The sequence below is a fragment of the Podarcis cretensis genome (assembly GCF_951804945.1).
Source record: "Podarcis cretensis genome assembly, chromosome: 11".
NCBI lineage: Eukaryota > Metazoa > Chordata > Lepidosauria > Squamata > Lacertidae > Podarcis > Podarcis cretensis.
In genome coordinates, this window is record NC_137180.1 from 34,693,115 (window position 1) to 34,716,228 (window position 23,114).

At 39.3% G+C, this 23,114-nt stretch overlaps 1 protein-coding gene across 4 annotated transcripts in view; it reads right to left on the bottom strand.

The window, feature by feature from the left end:
• RASGRF2 (Ras protein specific guanine nucleotide releasing factor 2) overlaps window positions 1-23,114 on the bottom strand; it is an 85,342-nt gene that overhangs the window by 12,893 nt on the left and 49,335 nt on the right. For 3 of the 4 annotated variants that reach the window (XM_079995336.1, XM_079995334.1, XM_079995337.1), the window contains exons 13-18: window positions 21,850-21,932; window positions 19,905-20,153; window positions 18,708-19,096; window positions 14,761-14,889; window positions 13,227-13,316; window positions 7,383-7,489 (exon numbers count right to left, since the gene is read on the bottom strand). In XM_079995336.1, the coding sequence (XP_079851462.1) occupies window positions 7,383-7,489; window positions 13,227-13,316; window positions 14,761-14,889; window positions 18,708-19,096; window positions 19,905-20,153; window positions 21,850-21,932 (1,047 nt within the window). The remainder of the gene's footprint in view (window positions 1-7,382; window positions 7,490-13,226; window positions 13,317-14,760; window positions 14,890-18,707; window positions 19,097-19,904; window positions 20,154-21,849; window positions 21,933-23,114) is intronic. The other variant, XM_079995335.1, reaches the window with a different exon arrangement.

A 23,114-nucleotide genomic window follows, 5' to 3' on the forward strand; every position in this document is an offset into this window, starting at 1 on the left:
AACCAGAGAAATATCTGGCATGCAGAGTGAATGTTAAGTTGTTGCTATGCAGCTAAAAAGCTTTTCACTTCCTTTGCAGCAGGTTATTGTTTGTGTGCAGTTTCTCTATAGCAGCCTTCTTCTGCACATTTATTGACAATAATTTCTTTTCATTTCTCTTTTCAAGTCTCTGACAGCCTTTTATAACATACACAATCTTTTACATTTTTTTTTAAAAGCCTAACGTTTGAAACCAAAGGAATACTCCTTACTCGTTTTCCATTATTAATGGTAAAACAGCCATGAGAGATACACACATATTTGAATAGATGAATTATAAAACAGCATAGGAAAAGTATGTAATACTTAATGTTTGTATAGCATTTCGCGGGCATTATCCGTTCCTTTCAACAATCTTGGTATGCTAAGACCGTTGCATTATCCCCCATTTTGCAGACAGAAAAACTGTGGCTTGCCTAGACAAGTTTCAAACCGTGGACTTTTCATTAGTACCTTAGTATGAAATTCTATGCTCATCTGGGAGTAAGTACCATTAAATTACTTCTGAGCAACTACATCTAAGTCTGCACCATACCAGCTAACTTTTAGATACAAAGACTACCATCAGTTACTATTATTTTAATGAACATCAACATCCTGTAACATCCTGATGCAGCAGCTCTTGCATGAATGCTGGATGCAGTCCCTTCTGAATCTCCTCAATCCTGAAGCCTGCTTGCAGCAGGACACCTGCTTACAAAGCCATATTCTGCAGAATGAAATATTCTCCCCCTAGCCCAAACTACGCCTTGCCTAATTCCTCCTTATGTTTTGTAGTTTTCACTACTCACTGGGACAGCCAGTGGAGTGGAGTGGATTGAGTTGCTGGACTAGCACCAAGACCATCAAGATTCACATCTCCACTCACCTCTCAAAGCCACTGGCAACTTTTGGGCCTGTTAACATCTCTTAGCTTAATCTACCTCAATGGGTTATTGCGAATAATAATAATAATTTATTATTTATACCCCGCCCATCTGGCTGGGTTTCCCCAGCCACTCTGGGCAGCTCCCAATTGAAAATTACAAACACAATACAGCATTAAACATTAAAAACTTCCCTAAACAGGGCTGCCTTCAGATGTCTTTTAAAAGTAGGATAGTTGCTTATTTCCTTGACATCTGATGGGAGGGCATTCCACAGGGCAGGCGCCACAACCGAGAAGGCCCTCTGCCTGGTTCCCTGTAACCTCACTTCTCACAGTGAGGGAACCGCCAGAAGGCCCTTGGCGCTGGACCTCAGTGTCTGGGCTGAACGATGGGGGTGGAGACACTTCTTAAGGTATACAGGACCGAGGCCTTTTAGGGCTCGAAGATAAAGGGGGGAAAGAATAATACATGCTCTATATAAATAAACAAAGCAAGCAAAGAATAAAGGAAAAGCCAGGGAGCTTGAGACCAGCCTTCTCTGATACGTGTATCATTTTACTTATCAGGTAGAAAGAAAAAAAGCAGTGGTATGAGATTTTAAGAGTAAAGCAGCATGATGGGGAAGGGTTAAGAAACTCCCATCCTTGCACTCTGGGTTAGTCTTCTGCTTTACTTGGCAACCTTTGTAGACGTTTTTGGGGGGTGGGGTGGAAGGGAAGACCAGGACAAAACTCCACATGACTGAGCATCATGTGTACTTTGGCCATGAGTGAAATCCAATTTACCTAGAAAACAAGAATGAGGTTTAGAACAGTCTGCATTCCGACACGCAAGGGTTTGGTGCATTACGTTTTCCTGAATATAATGCTAGCGGTTCTGTCATGATTTTGCACAGTCCTTTTATACCGCAGTACCTGTTGCATTATGGAATTGTGGCTTTTTGAGCCACCTACTGCCATATCATGCTAACTTCTAAAATGGCGGGAAAGAACTGTGTGCTGGGAGCCTAACCCAAATTTCATCATGTAGAGTGGAATTGGCACGATTATGAAAATGGCAGGAAAATTACGATGCAAAACCCCATGATTTTCCATGTTGCAAGCAGATTCTTTTCCTGGACACAACTAACATGGAAATTAGAAAACTTCCACTAGATTTCTAGAAGTGGCTTTTAAGTGTGTGAAAAGTCACGTAAAATGCAAACATTCACAGGTAAGAAAAGGTCTGGAAAACACAATAAAGTGCTGTCTTAATGCAGCCATGAACTCACACAGCAAGCCTGTCACAATATGCATACGTATATGATGTAAAAAGGTAAAGGGACCCCAGACCATTAGGTCCAGTCGTGGCCGACTCTGGGGTTGCAGCGCTCATCTCACTTTATTGGTCGAAGGAGCCCGCATACAGCTTCCGGGTCATGTGGCCAGCATGACTAAGCCGCTTCTGGCGAACTAGAGCAGCACACGGAAACCCTGTTTACCTTCCCACCGGAGCGGTACCTATTTATCTACTTGCACTTTGACGTGCTTTCAAACTGCTAGGTTGGCAGGAGCAGGGACCAAGCAACGAGAGCTCACCCCGTCGCGGGGATTCAAACTGCTGACCTTCTGATCGACAAGTCCTAGGCTCTGTGGTTTAACCCACAGCGCCACCCGCGTCCCCGTATATGATGTACATAGGGCCAATTAACACTCCATATTGCTTTAGACCTCTTATGCATTTCATTTGCCACATAACTGTTTTCAGGCTGGCTTGTGATAGGGTCCTTTAACTTTAATGTGAAAGAGAGGAGGAGGAGGATAAGAAGAAATACTGCTTTGAGGCATAACTAACAACTCTGCCTCATACATATAGAAAAAGTGTGTACATTACAGCTTGTTATATAATACTACGCCTTGAAGAGGCGAGAAATGCAAAACACCTTTGAGAAGTTCTGCCAGGAGAATTGTAGGAGCACTGTGTTCTCTGGGTGCTAAACACCCATATTTATTAGCCCACACCAGGGGCCACTTTGAACAGTATGAGACAACCGATGCATCACCATGGAAACCTACTGTATGTTGAGATAACTGTAACACACACACACACACACACACACACACGCTCCAGCTTTTTAGAGAATGGAAGGAAAAATCTATGAAGAATTAAACATTCGAAATAACAACAGCTATATAAACTTATTGACAATATATACCTGGTGATTATGGCCCCTGGTATCAGGCCATGGCTGCGCCAAGGCAGCAAATATGATGTGAAATGGAAAGCCAAAGGCTTATACAGATTGGTTAATCTCTATGAAAACGATAACTCTCACAGCAGAGCAAATCATGGAAAACATGGAGGGTGCAATGTGAATTGGCTACTTATACATTAAATTATACTTTTTTTCAAACCCAGCAGTTAAATTCAAAGCACTCAATTCACTGACTCCTTTTGAAAAATTAATTCTAAATACGACTGCACATTCTATATAATTCTGTCAATATTGTATAAAATATCCCATGATATTGCCATTGGGGCAACGTTCTGCTACTAAACAACTTTGGAAAACAGACAAAAAATCCTTTAAAATCAGTATCAACCTGCATAGCAGAAAACTAATTTAAGCTAATTTATAGATGGCGTCTAACACCCTGAAGACATGGTTACGTTTGCTTAACATCTTCACTAGCATGCTGAAGAGGATATAGGGCAACTGGCACAATAATCTGTATGTGGTGGACATGTGAACCCGTACAACTATTCTGGGAACTATTCAGTAAAACTATTCGCTGAAGTAATATTACAAAACAGAATGTACAGTGTAATCCAGGTCTGGGTTTATTAACCATTTTTAAGAAAGAGCAACTTGCTTTAATATACTTATTATTTTTTTCCTGATAGCAACACAACTACTTATAGCATGGAACTGGAAAGGACTTGAACATCTACACGTTGTGCAATGGAGACAAAACATATGGACAATTGCCTTATCTGAGAAACTAACAAAAACTAACATGCCTTGAACAATACATCTGAGGTGGATGGTTTTATTGAAATTCGGTACCCCTTATAAAATATTCAAGTGAACACCCTGATGACCGGCCTCCACCAACTTCGCCCATGGACTTAGGGCAAAATCTTATACATGAATCTTCTGTTCTGGCAGGTGGAGGGTGGGATTGGGGGAAACTTCTTGTTTTGTTTATATTTTGTTGAAAACTAATTTTAAAAAAATTACACACACACACACATACATATGAGGAGGGTTGGGGCATTGTAGTAGAGATACGTTTTCTAATTTAAGGTACCTTTCATGTTCTTTTATCACATGATTCTAAAAGTACAATTTCAATTGTGGAATCTAATCAACTTGCATCAATGAATTCCGTTCAATGTGGCCTGAACTGAAATACATGGGAATAGAGCTGTCCTTGGCTGGCGCTGCAAAAGTCTCCTCTCCATTCCACTTATTTCTGAGCAAAAAGTAGGTATCAGCATTTGTGGAGCCTGCAGTTTTTGCCTGTCAAACCTAATTGGATATAATTAGTTTGAATGTACAACTTGTACTAGTGAAATGACTTCATAATTCTCAAAGAGCTTTTACTATTTGGGCATTTCATAAACTGGTAACGTGTACAGCAACTATTCAACTTACAAAAAAAAAAAAAAAAAGGACACTAATTCCAGCATGTTGGAATGTTTACCGTCATAACCAAAAAAAACCCAGTTGCTTAATGAAGAATCCGTCATACTGAAGCAGACGCAACTGCAGTGCACTTCTAATTAGTTTGACTGATTGTATGCTTAGTACAGTGAGGGAGACTCATGTTCCCTGTAGTGTTGCAGAAGATCAAAGCTTTAAACTTCTGCAACTTTTTTGCTGGAACAATGCAAAAAGCAGACATATCAGTTTTGCTTTGTCTTGTACATGACCATTTAGGTGCCAAATTCATCATTTAATTGTACCAAGACCAACCAATTAGAAAGTTTTTTGGTGATTGCTATAATTGGAACTAAAAGCATGGAGATCATATGTGGCCTCAAAAACGCCTTATAACTGTCTAATTCATATTGTGTGGGTGTCATGTTCGCAGGCCACAGCGTAGCAAGTCAGTGGTTACCGAGGGAGGGGATTAACAGTGTGTATGCAGTAAGAAAAACATGACACCAGCTTGGGATCAAAATGGCCACAATTTCATCGATTATAGACGATTGTAAGGATAGTTCAGTTGGTTAAAGTGTGGTACTGATAATGCCAAGGTTGCAGATTCAATCCCTGTATGGAACAGCTGCATATTCAGGTTGGACAAGATGATCCACAGGGTCCCTTCCAACCCTATGATTCTATCAAAGTCAGAATTTGGCATACGCATTGGGTATGTACCCTGAACCAGTCAACCTGACTGGTGGCTGTTATCTCCATCAGGGTTGATCCTGGTGAAAGGGTACCACCCAGTGATCCAAATCTAATGAGGAAATCCCACCAGGATACCATTCAGGGATGTTCCATGATCTGTCAACCCCCTCTGGACTTTCAGACAGAACCCTACCCTAGGACCTCTTTTCCATAGTACTCTGAGTTTTATCTCACTTTTGGGGGTGGCACCCCCAGCCTTAGACTAAGGATCCAACTCAAGACTATATAAACTTGGAGCAAAATGAGGCTAATGTGAAAGTCACTAAATAACCATGTTGTAATTCTCTAATACATCTGGTCCACTTTGGGTCTCTTCCTCATGCCAATGTTGATGTGGCTAGATCCTGCAAGTTGCAATACTTTGTACACTTGCTTGGAAATGTTTTGCATTTTTAACAACCTCACTTTTTCTGACATACTCAGCATACAGAGAAGGTATGAACAGAATACATTATTAAAAAACCAGCAACATATTTTATGACACAGTCACTTCATTTGTAGATGCGATGGCATTGGGTTCATTATACTGTATTTATTTTATTTGTTCATACACAGCTTCAGATTAGTAGGTGCTAAACAGATCCTGAACAGCTTCCCATATAATGAAATTCTGCCACAAGTATGCCTCCACAAATTTCTTCTATGAATTAAATTGTATCGTGGAAAGTTCCCGATCCCTGAGCAATGGGAACTTATAGGACTTAGCTTATACTGTAGAGTCAAGATTCCTCTAGAGCCTAGCACTGGAGGCTTAATTTGAAGTAATGTATTTACCGTACTTTTCCGTGTATAAGACTAGGTTTAAAAATTATGCTCAAAATTGTGAGTCATCTTACAATCTCCCCCCATTTTCTCAATTTGGAGTCCCCCAAAATAGGGGGCATCTTATACATTGGAGTGTGTATACACAGGAAAATACGATATTTACAGTGATAAGCTTGATGCACAGAGGGTCCTGGTGTTAAATCAAATGTTACGCATCCAACATGGAGATGATGGCTATATACTACCTCCAGGTTTGGAGGTAGCATGCCTCTGAATACCAGCTGCTGGGGAACAACAGCAGGAGTGAGCTCATATCCTGCTTGTGAGCTTCCCATAGGCATTTGTTTAGCCATTGTATGTTGTACTAAACAGGAAACAGGATGCTTTGGTTTCATCCAGCAGGACTCTTCTTTAATTAGTATAAAAGCCACCAAACAAACAAACAAACAACCTTCAATGTGACATTTAACAGAGCATGATGGGTTTGCATGGGATCCACTGCACCTAATGAGGTAGAGGAATTTTATACCCATTCCGGCCGCAGCCAGAAAGAGGCACTGATATGGAGGTGTTCCATGATTTCTACAGTTAGCCTAATTAAAATGTTACTCTCTGTTATGTAATGCAACAAGGAAGCATTGCTTTCCACATGCTGTAAAGAAATGCTTAAATCACCCATGAGTAACTATGCTGTTCTTTGAAAGAGGGCAAGCCCAAATAATAGGAGAACAACACAGAGCCATGACTCATGATTATATTTCAATAGCTAATCATAGTGGAGACATATTTTGCTGACCTAGGCTGCATCTAAACACCTATTAAAAAAACCACTCTGAAAATGATCTGGAAAAAACCGTTGTAAAGCTCACAATGGAAAATTTCATTCAGTTCCAATTTCAGCTCTACAGCACCATCTGGTGTCATAGTGTTATAACGCGTTTATAACTTAAACCAACAAACCTAATGTAGCTGAGTCCCCAGCGCTAGATTTTTGGCAACTCTGTGCCTATTTCAGAACTGATCAACAAACCAACCTTTATTAGCTTATTCCCAACAATGCATTCGTTTGAGTAAAACACGCCTGTAATGAGAAAAGCAAACCTTGTCCCCTTGTAATTACACCACAGCAATATACAGAAGAACTATTCTAATGAGGCTGCACTGCAAACCTAAATTTTTAATATGGCAATTGTGATGCTTAACACAGAGCCCAAATTGGTAATTCCAAACTAAATATGTGTTTTTGTGTGTGCGCGCACAAACTCTTTGATACAATGGAGATTTTGCTGGAAAAATGTAACAAAAAGTACCTGAGAATGCTTTGAGACCCAGTGACGAAGGACATTCAGGACACGATTAGTGGCTGCTCGACGTATTATGAACTCCTTATCGCATGTTCGTTCAGAGTTATTAAACCCTGCACAATTTAAAAGGAAAGTTCAAGATGAAATAAATGCTGCTAGATGAAAAGGAAAATCTATGGGAGTAATTCCCCCCCTCCAACACACAGCCCATTGGCTCAGAGCATATCTTTTGAAAATAACACATTTAAAGCATTTTGAATATTTTGCTTACATATTTATATTATATGAGATGTGTATCTGTGTGTGTATATATATATATCTCAAGAAGTCCTAATAGGGAGAAGATTCATACATTTATAAATACATAAAATAAATGCCTGAACCTATTTTGTCCTTTCTTATGTAGTCCTGAGTATCACAGAGTCTTCTTCAAATATAAAATATGAATTTCGGGGGAGGGGGGACTGCAAATGGAAGGTATTGTTTTTTGCTGAGTTGAGTGCCACTCATACTTTACAAGGTATATGAGCAGCAATACTTGTGCTATTTTAATTAATGCATGGAATTCATTGCCTCAAGGTATGGCAATGGACATGATCTTATAAGGAAAGGTAAAGGGGACCCCTGACCATTAGGTCCAGTTGTGGACAACTCTGGGGTTGCAGTGCTCATCTTGCTTTACTGGCCGAGGGAGCCAGTGTTTTGTTCGCAGACAGCTTCTGGGTCATGTGGCCAGCATGACTAAGCTGCTTCTGGCGAACCAGAACAGCACACGGAAATGCCATTTATCTTCCCGCTGGAGCAGTACCTATTTATCTACTTGCACTTTGACGTGCTTTCGAACTGCTAGGTTGGCAGGAGCGGGGACCGAGCAATGGGAGCTCACCCCATCGCGGGGAACTTAGATGGCTTTAAAACAGGATTAGACAATTGCACGAAGAATCAGTTTGTATCCACAGATATTAACCATGATAGCTAAACAAAATGTCCGTGTTCTGAGGTGATTTGCCACTAAATACTTGGGAGGTACAACTGCAGTGAAGGGCTATTGCCTTCAAACCCTAGTGAAGATATCCTAGAGATATCTGATTGGTTGCTGCAGGAACCGGGATGATGGTGGACCTTTGGTATGATTTAGTATTATACTGTGACTTAACCCTTAAAATAAATGTGTAATATCAGCACTTACTGACCTATTAGGGAGACGACTATGCACTGCAGTTTGTTCTGGAACTTATCCGATTATTTTACATTTTTTGGCTGAAATTGAACAATTCCCATAATACATAAGGTATGTCCAAAAATAAGAAGCTGACCATCTCATAACTGTTTGACGACAAATACCTATACCAGAGATATTTGTCTTTGGCAGACCTTCTCTAACTGCCTTTGTTGGCTAACCTAATATAACCTGAGTCAAGTCTTTATTGCATCAGCATTTATGTTTTCCTAGCACATGCACTTTATTAGATGCACAAATTTGAACAAATGTTGGCTCCTCTACATGACAGGCAGCGTCATTTGACTGACCATGAATAGCTCCCTGTTTTGTCGCAACCTTCCCTTTTCTTTCTATGCACAGTGTTTGACTGCACAGAACAAATGGTCTTGGAAGCTTCTGCATATTTATCTCCCTCTTTGAAGTATGAGGCTGCCTTTCACTAATTAATTCAATATATTTGTTAATTGTCCTTAGCTAAACATTGTCAGCCCCACTTATACTTAGTTACCCTCATTATTCGGCAGTAAGGTTTATCATACTTAATAGCCCCATTGTTTTTGTATTTATCATTGTCTGTTCTGCAGATTCAATTATCTTTTTCCTTGCTCATTTTTGTGTCATTTGCAATTATTATTTATTTTTCTTTGGAACATTTACTAAATGCATTTTTTGCTTGTTCATGGTCTGACTAATTATTTGGGATTGGAAAATAATGATTCTGCAAAATAGACTAAATGCTGTGCATAATTTTTGGTTTCCTTTGCAGCACAGTTTGACTTGCTGTGGTTAGTCACCTGCAGCTATCTGTTTTTTAGAAATCTTTTCACTAGTTGGCCACCTGTTCTGCTTGTTATATATCATATAACATATCATATAACATATATCATATTACATAATGCACAGGTTGAATGGTGGGGTTTCCCAAGTGGACTCTCCCGACATTTAGGCAGCGGAGATTATGCAATCCTATGATTAACAGCCATCTAAAGAACCATTTTACTGTAAAGACAGAATGATGTTATTGTGCTTTTTGCAAAAAAAAATAAAAAAAAATGGAAATGTTATAAATAAAGAGAGTAGCAAGTATTAAATGTGATAATATCAGGGCTATGCTAATTAGCAACAGCAATCTCAATTAAGTGCAAAAGGATGCATTTTATGAAAAAAAACAGTTTAACGATACATTGACATTGATGGTGTCTATATTCATAGTGACTATCATAGGAAACAGATCTTGGAATCGTAGTGGAAAGAACACTGAAAACATCAATTTAGTGTACCCAAGCTTTAGGCAGATTCAGAAAGTAAAGGAACGGAGGAAAAAGCCCCAGCAAATATAAATCTATGTAATGTGTGAACACCATTGCAGAGGAGTAAAGACAGAAACAAATCTGACACTGATGACCCCATACTGATGTGAACAGCAGGGGTGTAGAGAGCTCTAGAATGTACCTTAAAAACAACCAACTTCATTGTGCTCTAAGGCAGCGATGTGAACAACCCCCCCCATGCAAATATGAAAGTCAAAGGAAATATGAACTGTGCTTTCAGTAAAACAAAAAATCAGGCCAAGGATGTCAGCAGAAAAGACTATCAGCAAGTTTCAAGATTTTAGCCTACTAATTTTGGCAGCTCAATATACAGTGAATATACTAACATGCAAAGTTTTCAGGATCCTCACCAGTGACTTTGGGCTTGTCCACACTTCCTCTTGTTGCACTACTTTCTCCCAGAGAAAACTGCTCTTTAGCGCTTAATTGGAGCAAACGGCAATTAGGTTTTCTGTGGATTTTCTGTGGATTGCTGTTTGTTCCAATTTACAGCTCAAGACTAGGTGTTTCTTGCAGCTTTCTACCACATGCCGAAAGCATCACTGCCCATGCACTGTCTTCCTCTCTTTTGCTCTATTCTCTGACTACAGGCTGCACTAATTAAACTGCAGGATGCAGCTTAATTCAGGAAGGACCCCATGACCTGCCATAGAGGGGCCAGTGGCCTCGGTCCTCCCCTTACAGTTGAAGATGTATTTATTAACAGGGCACAGTCTTCTTTCTCTTCCTCCAATAATTACTATTTTAATAGAAGCTTGCTGATTAATAAAAGCTGCATGGTGCAGTTCCCCTCAGTTTGAAGGATAGCATTTGCCTAACCAGTTGATAAAATTGCTAAGCAACAGTTCTCTAGATTCAAAACAGCTCTTGGTTCTGGAACAAAAATAGAAGTCTATTCAAATTGATCACAGAATTCGTGCATATTGAAAAGAAAGAAAAAAAGAAATAATGTTCCCGAGTATAAAATTCAAGGACAGGGTGAAGCACGTTAATTCTCTGCCTATTATTGACACCCCAAACAGTCTAAAGACAAACTTTAGGAAATATGATAAATATGTAAATTTCAGGTAGAAATACACTAGGGAGGAAATGCCAATCCCAATATTCTAATCAATGGGGAATACAGTGGAAAAACACTGCCATGCTTCATTCTAGCAAAACAGCACATATTGTGCACCAATAAGGTGTGCTAGGTGGCAAACATGAGAGGATGCTTTCACCTTTCAAAACTACAGATTGAAGCGTTCCATCCTTCTCCCAGTGTTGTAGCAGTAGAACATTTTTTTAGCAGTGTGCAACAACACAAAACAAAACAAATTAAAAACAACAGTAAAAATGTAAACACTACAAGAGCAAAAGAAATACACAATCAACCACGTACCAGCAATCTGCTGGAGCAAATCATTCAGTTACTTGGTTGAAGGCAGATGACTGAAACCCACCTGCACTGTGCTGAGCTCCTCATTCCTCATCCCTGCCCCTCTCAATAACTGGCAAAGATACTCAGTGCTGGAAAGTGAGGTGAGCCTCACTGCCCTGTCCGTACCACCCTGCCAGCTGAACCTGCCAGTGATATTCCAGGAACCCTTTCTAAGCCTTCAGCTTTCATTTGTAAAAGCAAGTCTCTAGTCCTTTCAATGTGGCGATACAAGGAAAAGCATGCAGACTGAATTGGTCTCTACTGAATTGCTATCTAAGAAATAATTTAACTGATGTAAGTGTATTGAATGACCTGCCTTTACAGACTGGCTATTCTACAACTTATTCCTGGCCTGCTTACCACATAATTTCTGGCTACAGGACTGGTACCCATGTACACCGTGAGAACAGTCATGGTTTTCTCAAGAAACTATAGGGCCCATAGATGACGCATGGACAACCAGCGAATTGAACAGGTCAAAGTTTTCAAATATCTTGGCCTTATATTCCAGTCTACAGGATCATGGGGAGCACACCAGAAATGTGCAAAGAAAAAGCATCCCAAAGCGCCAAAATTCTGGCACACTTTTTCTACACAAAAGGTGGTAAACATATACCATCAGTCCTGGAAGTGTTCCAAGCTAAACCCCTAGCACAGTTATTGTATGGGGCTCAGATTTGGACAGGCACTCACCTTGGATCTACGGAAGCTGTCCAATCAAAGTTCTTAAGGCAAATTTTCTCTGTACCACCCTGTGTCCCAAACGCATCATTGCACCTAGAGGCTAATCTTCCCTTGATGGAATTGCGGGTTTTGCATAGGACACTTAACGATTGGCTTTGCCTAAACTTAAATCCCCCCGGTCTAATATCCCTAGTGCTGCAAGATTGTCACAAGAGCGCCTGGACTAAAACTGTCTATCAAAAACTTCACTCCTGTGGTTTATCACTACAACAGCTACTCACTTTGGGTTTTAGTAAAGCAAACAGTCTAATTTGTCAGCGCCTAAATGATATTGAGCGTCAGAACAACTTGGCCACAATAAGGAAATTTTGCCCATGGTATGACAATTTTCCACCTACCCATTTTGACTCTCTGGCACCCTATCTGCATAACCTAGCAATTCTAAAATACAGGTGCACTCTTACTTTCGCAAGATTGAATGTATTGCCCTTGGCTGTACTTGAGGGATGATTCCAACAGATTCCACACAAAAAACGCTTATGTCCCTGTGGAGATGGCCATACCAAATTGATGGCGCATGCCCTTCTGGCTTGCACTCTTTATAAAGACTTGAGGAATGAGGTTATCACCCCTCTTTTATTGTCTACTCTGGGTTGCCCAGTCACTGCTACAGTGTCCTTTCTCTTGGCAGATCAAGATGAGCAGGTGACAGCAAAGGCTGCGAGGTTTTTAGCTGGGGCAATTAGAATAAGATCCACTATTTGACTACTGATTCAAAACCCTAAAATGTTATTTTATATAATTGACTTTTTATTTCTATTCTTTGTATATCATATTGTTGTTTTATTGCTATGGCCGATGTCTGATGCAAATAAAGATTCATTCATTCATTCACTCACTCACCATGAGCACAGTGATGAATATTTCAAAGAAGTATTTGTCAGTCATTTAGCCTGAAATCCTGTATCTTGTTATGTGGCAGCAAGCCCCATTGAATTCAATGGGATTTACTTTTGAATTGGTATAGTATTTCTCAGTTAGTTATGCTTAGTTTTATGCTGCCTTTTGGACCAAAGCCCCCCAGAGCAGCCTGCAAATATTCGATTGCAAATATTGACTGCATTCACTTACTAGTGCTCAGTAATTCAACCCCACCCCCACCCCCCAAAAAATTTTGGTACCAGAAGGCTCACCTGGTGGGCTCCCATGCCCAGCTGCAGCTGTAGCAATAGCAAAAGCAGAAGCAGGGGAAACGGAACAATGACTGTTGTCAGTCGCCTGTACTGCAAAGTAAATAACAAAAAATAAAACAACATCAATAGCGAGCATTGTTTTGTAAATGAAAACCACAAGCTTGGATATCTATCTCCATGTATGCTTTTATGGTAGAGGAAAAAACATTGTTTAAGCATGCATATATACAAGCAAACCTTCCTGCTGGAAAAACAAACAGAACATTTTGTGATTTTGTTTTTGATTCAGCAAAGGCCTCTGCTAACAGAAGAGGAAGGAATATATATTTTGGTCAACTCCCACCTCCTCCTGCAGACTCCTATGCTGTTCCAGAAGGGCAGCCAACCCTCCAGAAGACATTTTTAGGGGGCAGCATTTGGGACAGGGGGCTGGTAAAAATCCCCTCTCCCCACCTGTTGGCAGAGGCACCAGCTGGATCAAAAACATTTCCATGAGAGGAATTTAACTAACAGAATACGAGAATAGGAAGATGGAATATTTAAGGAGGAGTGGGAAATGTTTGCAGAATATCTGAAGAATCATGTTAATCAGGCTGAAATGTCAGCAGGGTTAATGTAAATTCAGCAGTCTAAAGCATTAAATATATAGGGGGAGAGAGAAATATGAACATAAGGGGAAATTAGAATATGAAGTATTAATTGATAAATAATTAGAACCATGGAAGGGGGGGGAAGGGAAGTCAGTGATTGAATGTATGGTTATAATCAATGAAATGTGAGACGTGGTAATGAAAAATGATTTAAAATATATATATGAAAAAGCATTTCCATGAGGGGAAGGCGCAATCAGATTCCACGCTCAATTTCTAATCATACTGAACTTCCGCATGGCCTGATTCCCAAGAGAGATGTAAAAATTCTACTATGGATTTGATTAAAAGAGTCAAGGAGAAAGAAGTTACTTCCGGCTCATGCAATGGAAGTGTTGGGTTCAGGACCAAGTTGTCAGTATGTTGCATCCTTTAAGCATCTGTTAGTGGGACACACGATTTACTGGAGTTCTACCAAAAGAATTTCACTCCTGGTTAAGCAATTTATTCACATCCTGTAATGAGTAATTAGAATACCATCTGTACATTTTCAGTGCCACACAAATAGACTTATTTCCAACTAACAGTGATCGGTATCATACATCTCATCACCATACACAGTGCACAATATGTGCCCTCAGTTTGGTTCAGGAAAATCTGTCAGTTATAAGACTCAAGTCAATATTTTTCTCGAACAAATGTACATCTAGTTCAAAATATTGCAGAACATTTCATCGCATCCTAACGCAAATATGCTTTTCGTTCTCTTGCTGCTCAAATGCTAATCATTTGGAATGGTGTTATTCACATCTTCTTCTTTTCTTACATTTTGCAGAAAGAACAGAAATAGACAGTGAACAAATTGGTTAGAAATTTATTATCACTACAAAGTCCTTTTGATATAACCATGCAATGTATTAAAGTTCTGCTTTTTTTAACCTTACCCCCTGGCTGTCGATAACGTAGATGTCGTGGAGTCGAAGGAGATCTACACGGGGAGAGCTCAGGAGTATCCACAGTTGAGGCACTTTCTGGGATAGTGCGATCCACTGATACAGATTCCAGAACCGCTGCTTTAAGAAGTATGCACTTTAATATAGAGATAGCGAGTGGTCTTTATAATTCAATCATAAAACATTTCACATATCAGGTATGAAATTATGCTACACCTTCTTAAACTCTAAAAACCAAAAGGTTGTTTTTTCAGTGTGCAGATTCTGAACAAAACAGATGCATTTTAAATGATTTTTTGAAGAAAAAAAATGATTGAAACATTTGGTTTGAAAACAACAAAAACCCACTAGTGTATTTAAATTAATGAGACCCTGTATAATGGTCAACTATAAAATCACCTTTAATATAAATATATGGGGAACAAAGTAATATTGTTCTTAAAACATTGATCATAGGACATTGATCAGCGGGGTCTTCCTTGTTCTGTTCAATGTTGATGAAAGCTCTGCACATGAAAAAAGATGGATTTACATGCACATTTTTCATCACTGAAAATGATAAGCAATATGTGTTCATGTGAAGTTCTATGTGCACACTGGGAGCTCCTGGTGTTTGGGATACTAGCACTTACTTCTACCAGCCAACATCATTTTATAGTTCTGTCAGTGAACTTTAGTTTACGCTGCTCATGTAACATGTTCTGAGACAACCCTTTAGGAAATTCGGGAAATAAGTTTATGCAAGTGCAATACCTGCTCACATAAATTTAATAGTATTGATAAAATATCAGGGTACTTTACACTGACAGAAACCAATGACACAAGTAACTATAAAGCTTATAAATAAGGGAATAGAGGATACCAATTTAAAACAAAATAGGCTGTGCTATTAATAATGAAGATAGCAGTTTCATGATTTTGCATCTACTCAAACCAATGTCTAGTGGTACACACTAAATCTCAGAAACAAGGTTAAAGACAGGAAACAAACAATTCAACTATTAGATTCACCAGAATCTAAAACAAACAGCACTGCAGAGTTTATGGATTCAAAAAGAACAACTGGTGAAAGAGAGTGAATGGCCACTCTCTGTGTTGTGATAAGAATTCCATACAGTTCTAGAAGTGGTGACAAATTTATTTCATCTATTAGGTACCACATGCCATTATTTAAAATAAAACTGTCAACATCATTTTGGGTTGTTCTTATCTGCAAGACTGCCCTCAGTTCAATGTTGTCCTCACAGGTATTTGCTGTATCAGACCTGTTCAAATGCTGAACTGAAAAGTATTCTCAACTGTTATGCTTTCCTGTTGCCTTTGCTCCCTTTGTTGGTAAACAGAGAGTTTAAATCTGAAGCATAATTTGTCAAACTACATGCAAAACATAATCTCCCAGTGTATTACCCTAATGCTACTACTGAGTTTTTCTCACTTTTGTTACCAAAATCCTCATAGGATTTGATACGTCTGCTTCAAAAGTCTTTTCTTACTCAAGGCTTGTGCCATACAAAAATCAAAGTTCTTCACCTAAAAACCAGGCAGATTGTATTTAATTATTTTTACATGTATTCACTTTCCTAGTTTCCTTTGTTGGTGAGGGTTGAATTTAATTATGAAGGATAGAATTATCAATCTATATATATGTATCCAATGTACTTCTCTACTGTATCAAACTCTTAATTCCATCTGAGAGCTTCTCTCACTTGTGTTATCAAAATCCTCACTGTATCTGATGCTTCTGCCTCAGGGGACACACCTTAACAAAGATTAAGGTTGCATATATTCTGTCTGTCAACCAAGAAAATAAAAATCAGCAGAATAAATCATGGAAATTCATTGTACTTGCATGTCTCTGTTTGTTTTGCATAATTCTGTTTGATTTTGGTGCTTTTCATTTACACAGTTAACTTTCCATGTGCCTTATTCTTGATGCATATTCAGGCAAGAAGTCACTAGCTTAGGCATCAGGAATAACTTACGTCATTTTAATTTATTATTGTTGTTATTATTAAGTATTATTTTGCTTTTCCATTCTGCATAATGCTCATTGACACTGCTGAGATTATATAACTGGGATTCTGCTGTAGAACTAAATAATTATGTCAACAGAGAACTGAACTACGTGTTTTATCTCAGGCCATACATACTTATTAGCTAACACAGTAGAATTTATTACATAGGGTACAGTCTGCATTTCAATACAGTGGTACCTCGGGTTGAGAACTTAATTCGTTCTGGAGGTCCGTTCTTAACCTGAAACTGTTCTCAACCTGAGGTACCACTTTAGCTAATGGGGGCCTCTTGCTGCCGCTGTGCCGCTGCCACGTGATTTCTGTTCTCATCCTGAAGCAAAGCTCTTAATCCGAGGTACTATTTCTGGGTTAGCGGAGTCTGTAACCTGAAGCGTCTGTAACCCGAGGTACCACTGTACCTAACAAATGAACAGAGACTAGTAGAAAAAGCCAGCTGTAACTGTTATACATAATAACAGATACTAACTTTTGCTGAAAATCTCCTAGGCATTTTTTATCTGCAAATGAGATCTAAACTTGCTTATCTTCTTATTTGCTAGAAGTATTATTTCTGACACCATTCCTTAAGCTTATTTAATTAATGATCCGCTAATTACCACTGACATTATAACTAATGTCAATCTAAAAGACCTCTTGTTAAACAATATATTACTTTCTATAGTGACAAATCCTTTGATGAAGACTGTATTAAGTGTCTCACCAAGGAGCTTTTTTTTAAAAAAAATATCCTTTTCAAGGGAATTATGCTTTCTTCAGTTTTACAGTAATTCTTGTCAGGTTTCTCCAAAGAAATAAAAAGGGGCTATACTTGGGGGGGGGGGGGGAGAGAAGAATACAACTCATGTAAGTAAAAAATGAAAAGAAAACTGAGGCTGAGAGAAATTTTCATGAGCACCAGATTCCAGGTTAGAATTTGCATGTTTAACCAGGAGAACAGATAAACAAATTACATAAAAACATCAATAGACATGGGTAAGACTAAAGCTCCATGTATTTGCCCAATCCCTTTTTAAAGTCATCCAAGGTTGCATTCATGTGCCATTTTATTCCATTTTCCCAACTTTTCCCAAACTGTTGATTTCCACATTATATCTGCGTTTTCACACAACATAAAAATGACTTCCAGAAATATAGCTGAATATTGCACAAGTTTAGTGCTAATTTTCATTTTATTTGTGAATAGATTTTTTTCTGAAAGTTGCACCGAAGAGGGAATCGCAGGTGCAGCTTGTCATGTAAGCTACACCTCCTGGAATTCTTTCTTCTATGAAGATCTTAAAGGTGCAGGAGCCCTATAGCTACCCTAGAACAGGACCAGAAATTCCAGCCATGATTTGTTGAAATAATTGGTCAAGGGATCTGCACAGACTAAGGGGGGCTTGCATCTTACAGCTCTAGAAAATCCTCTTTCTACATTTCTTGCATTGGTCTTTTAAAGGAGAAGGAGAAGAAGAAGAGTTTGGATTTGATATCCCGCTTTATCACTACCTGAAGGAGTCTCAAAGCGGCTAACATTCTCCTTTCCCTTCCTCCCCCACAACAAACACTCTGTGAGGTGAGTGGGGCTGAAAGACTCAAGACAAGTGTGACTAGCCCAAGGTCACCCAGCAGCTGCATGTGGAGGAGTGGAGACGCGAACCCGGTTCACCAGATTACGAGACTACCGCTCTTAACCACTACACCACACTGGCTCCCAGTGAAGAAGAAGCAGCATGTGCCAATTTATCCCTCCACTGTTCCTTTCCCATTTGTGCACATAAAGGTAAGAGGATTTCAAGTTGTGCACTCGAGCAGTTGGTGATGCTCAAAACATAAGCATGCCCACCTCCCTTGTACCAGCACACCCACATTTCTCTGCAAAATAGCAACCTTTAATTACACAATATATTGTATATACAATACCTCTTCGGATGCTTCTCCTTAGTTTGTTGCAAAGCTCAATACGTGGATTCTCTGAGTTTTCATCTGCAAAGCCAGGACTTTGTTCTGGAGATGAAGGGCCTTTGCTAAGGTCCAGTGGTACTTTAGATAGCGTGGGTGGTGGTGAAGTGGCAGGGCTGTATGTTGAGGTAGGACTACTGGCAAGAGAGGTCGTAGACAGATCTAAAGCCCCTATCCTAGAATTTAGTGGAGAACTTAGTGACAGTTTTCTGGTTCTGACAGGCGAGGAAGTCCTAGAGAGTGATAGAGGTGGAGGGGAAGAGAATTTGCGGCAAAGGTGTGGTGATTTTGCGTCAGCCAGGTGTTCTCCTCTGTTGTTTTGGTTAGTAGCAAAAAACAATTCCAAAGATCTACGAGAGAAAGGAAAGGCCAGAACGGATTTTGAACAGTGCATGCTAAAAGCTACTCATAAAGGAACACAGGTCACTTGTATTTTGGCACGTACAGGCAACTCCCCATTTACGCATATTTAGAGCACGTGCACATCGCCGCAAACCTGGAAATGGCACGAAAAGGGCAAAAATGGCCCTTAAAGAGCAAGAGAACAGCAAAAATGGTGCGAAAACCGTGTCTAGCGATACCATGAGCCTTTGCAAGTGGAAACCCAGGAGCCCTTGCATCAAACTTTGTGGAGAGTTGGAATTTGAGGAAGGAGATTTGGAGGAAGCATTTAATTTGTGTGATTTCAACTGGCTGGTGTTCAACCGCATAAAGCTGAAATGGCATGTGTGAATTGTTGGGAGAGTGGGTTATGGGTTTGTTTTGTTCGTGTTTCTATTATGTATTCTGTGCTTTTATTTTTATGCTGTGAACTGCCCTGAGATCTTTAGATGAAAAGCAATATACAAATTAAAGAAATAAATGTGTGTAAGATGCAAGCATAATATTGAAATATGGTTATGCGCATACTGGAAAATAAAAGAGACAAATTCCAAAATAGAACATCTACCATACCAGTAGGTATGAAATAATTGGCATTACAAAGTCCAGGATGGATGTTTGAGCCCAGCTGGATTTTATTCCTTCTCCCATGGCCGAAAGAGTAAGCAATATGTAAGCATAAAAACAAACATATGTAAAATTGTTGTCCAATGCATTTTGCAGGGTTTATTATGACAGGAGATCTCACGAGAACATAATGAGTAGAAAGGAACTCACCTAACAGGGATTGAGGTGAAAGGCCTTTTGTATATATCCGACAGTTTCTCCAAGACAACTGCTGCAGTAGTAAATATGCGATAAGTATGTAGGAAAGTATTAAGGAAATCAATACTGAGAAATCGCAAGTCTGTTAATCTCTCCAAAAGGCGTTCAACGCTTGCATAACGAATCTGGGGCACTTTGCAGGAGTTTAGTGTTTTGCTGAAGCAGATGTCAATGTCATCTTTGTGAAGACGTGCATCAGATCTACATAATATAATTATTTAAAGACTATTATTAAACATCATTTCGTAAGTCGTACTCAGGGTTTTATAGTTTTTTTTAAAGATGCTGTCATTTTTAAAATATAAAAGACAGTCTTTTCTATACCCTTATGCAACTCATACCTATGCAACCAAAAGTTAAATGTGGGATGTGTGGGAAAGCCCCAATGATTATTCTAGCAAAATGCAGTAGGATGTATCCCAAAATCCTTGGGGCTTTTGTATTTCATTTTTAATTTGTATTACTGTACTCCAAGTGGGTTTTATAATCAGGAATAAATGTGCTTGTCACTTTCCAGCCTCCACTACACCATATATGGCCTTTCAGCAGCATTGCAGCTCTACATGGGGCAGTGGAGAGGCTTGCAGTGAAAGGGATCCTGCTGCACAGGGTAGCACAGTGGTACCTTGGTTCTCAAATGCCTTGGCACTCAAACAACTTGGAACCCAAACATTGCAAACCCAGAAGTAAGTGTTCCAGTTTGCGAACTTTTTTCGGAAGCCGAACATGTTCCATTTTGAGTGTTACGCTTCCAATTTGAGGGCCACACTTCCGTTTTGTATGCTACACTGGGATCTGCCTGTTGCTATTTATTTTGCGATTTTGTTTCTGTGGCTCTTTTTGTTTTGTTTTTTGTGACTGTGTGGAACTCAGCTCAGCTATTGATTGATTGATTGTGTGACTGCAGTGCATTGTTTATTGCTTTCATTTTATGGATCAATGGTCTCGTTAGATAGTAAAATTCATGTTAAATTGCTGTTTTAGGGGTTGTTTTTAAAAGTCTGGAACGGATTAATCCATTTTGTATTATAGTGGTACCTTGGTTTGCAAACTTAATCCATTCCAGACATCCGTTCTTAAACCAAAGCGTTCTTAAACCAAGGCGTGCTTTCACATAGCAGCGGGGGACTTAATTTACAAATGGAACACACTCAACAGGAAGTGAAACATCTTCTTATTCCAGGGTAAAGTTCACAAACCAAAACACCTACTTCCAGGTCTGCAGCGTTCTTAATCCAAGTTGTTCATAAACTAAGCTGTTCTTAAGCCAAGGTACCACTGCACTTTCTATGGGAAGTGTGCCTTGGTTTTGGAACGCTTTGGTTTTGGAACAGACTTCCGGAACGGATTAAGTTTGAGAACCAAGGTACCACTCTTATCACCCCAGTGCAAGGATTTTTAGTTATGCAACAGAAATTCCCCTTTTCCTCCTCTTCATACGTGCCCCCCTAAATCTGTTCTAGGGTTTCCTTCAATCCTCTGGAGGGGTCAAGGGGCATGCAGGAAGAGGGGGGGAGGGGAAGTTCCACTGTGCAAGCAGCTAATGGATCTACTTCACTGGATACTGCCCACAGAGTCTAAGGTTGATTGTGTCTGCCAGGGTAACACCAGAGTCTAAAGAAAATCTTAAAACAAACACATATAAAGTAGCACACACATTAAATGTAAAATTATAACAATGATTTCAAGAACAAAAACTAGTATATTACTATTAAGACTAATAGTTTTCTAAATCTTCAAAAGCAAACAAAGTAGGCCCACAAATAATGCAGCATTTCCCTGTGAAACATGGGATTAATAGTGCAGTGAAGCAAAACAGCAAGGTTTCAATTTTGCATTTGAGGGATAATGCAAGAAGTCCCACAGTATGGCTGCATGTCGAAATCAGCAAACTTACTTGATCATATGTGGCACAGTGACTTTGGAGTTTTCTTCAAATACTATGGTCATTAAACCGTTGCACCGTATGTTGTCAACACACTGCATAAGATAATGACAAAGGGGAGTGGAAATATAGGATGATGGTTTAAAAAAAAAATCTTGTAAATCTCAATTGCTATACTCACAGTAAATGAAAAGCTCTATCTGTTGAGCCAGAAGGAACAGAAAACTAGACTTCCCATAGTTCCTGGCAACCTCCATAATGCTATTCCCTCCCTGCCACAATCTTAATGTTAAGGGGTACTCTGGTGTTGGAGACTCTCCAAGAAGGTCTGGTGCTGAGTAAAGCTTATTATGAGCCAGGCATGAAGGCTGAGCAGACTGATTGGGCCGGTTCAGGTTTACAGGGGGCATAACAGTGAACTCCATTTACCATTCCTAATCCCATAATTACAACTGTGTGCCTTTACTATTTCCTTTTCCTTGCACTTTGGAGATGTCATGATTATTGGTTATTCTCCTGCTATTTGCTGAGTTCAGCAAGGTAAATAATTCTACTGTTGCTTTAATACCTACATTCTGTTACAGATGCCATACTCTACAACATATTCTATATTTCCAAATATCTGTAATGTGATGACAACCATTAGTGATTTTTTTTTTTTAAAAAAATATTAACAGAAAGGTGAAGTGTTTGCTTTACCTTTAATAGAAAGGTGAAGTATTTGCTTCAGGACATACCAGGTGGTGAGATTTATTACGTTTTTATGAATACTGAGCTTTTAAAAAAATATTTCAAGGGCAAATTCATGACTCAAATCCAATCCAAATATTTGTTAATATGATAAAAATGGAGGTGGGAGGGAGCCATCAGTAAGTTTAATTCTCATCAATTTCAGTACAAAGAGGAGGAGGAGGAGGAAACCAGTATATCTGGATATCCTGAAGGAACTTTGCTTTTTAGTTTCGGTCCCACCAATTAATCAGAGGCAAATTCTAATCTGTGATTAAAGCTTTAGTTGATTAATGTACCAGTTAAATAGATTAAAGGTTGCAGCACCAATCATATTACCAAAGCAGAGGGGAAATGAATGTCCCTTTGTTTGCTTTTGGCTTGCTTCACAAGCAGCTTACAGATCACAACTGAACTGTTCTCAAGTAACTAGTATGAGGCTTGCAACCTTACAGGAGTTACTTTAAATGTAATTGATTGTGTTTGCAATTAGCATTTTTTCATGAAGTCGGATGCAGGTATTCATGTGAGAAGGGGGCATGGTCTGC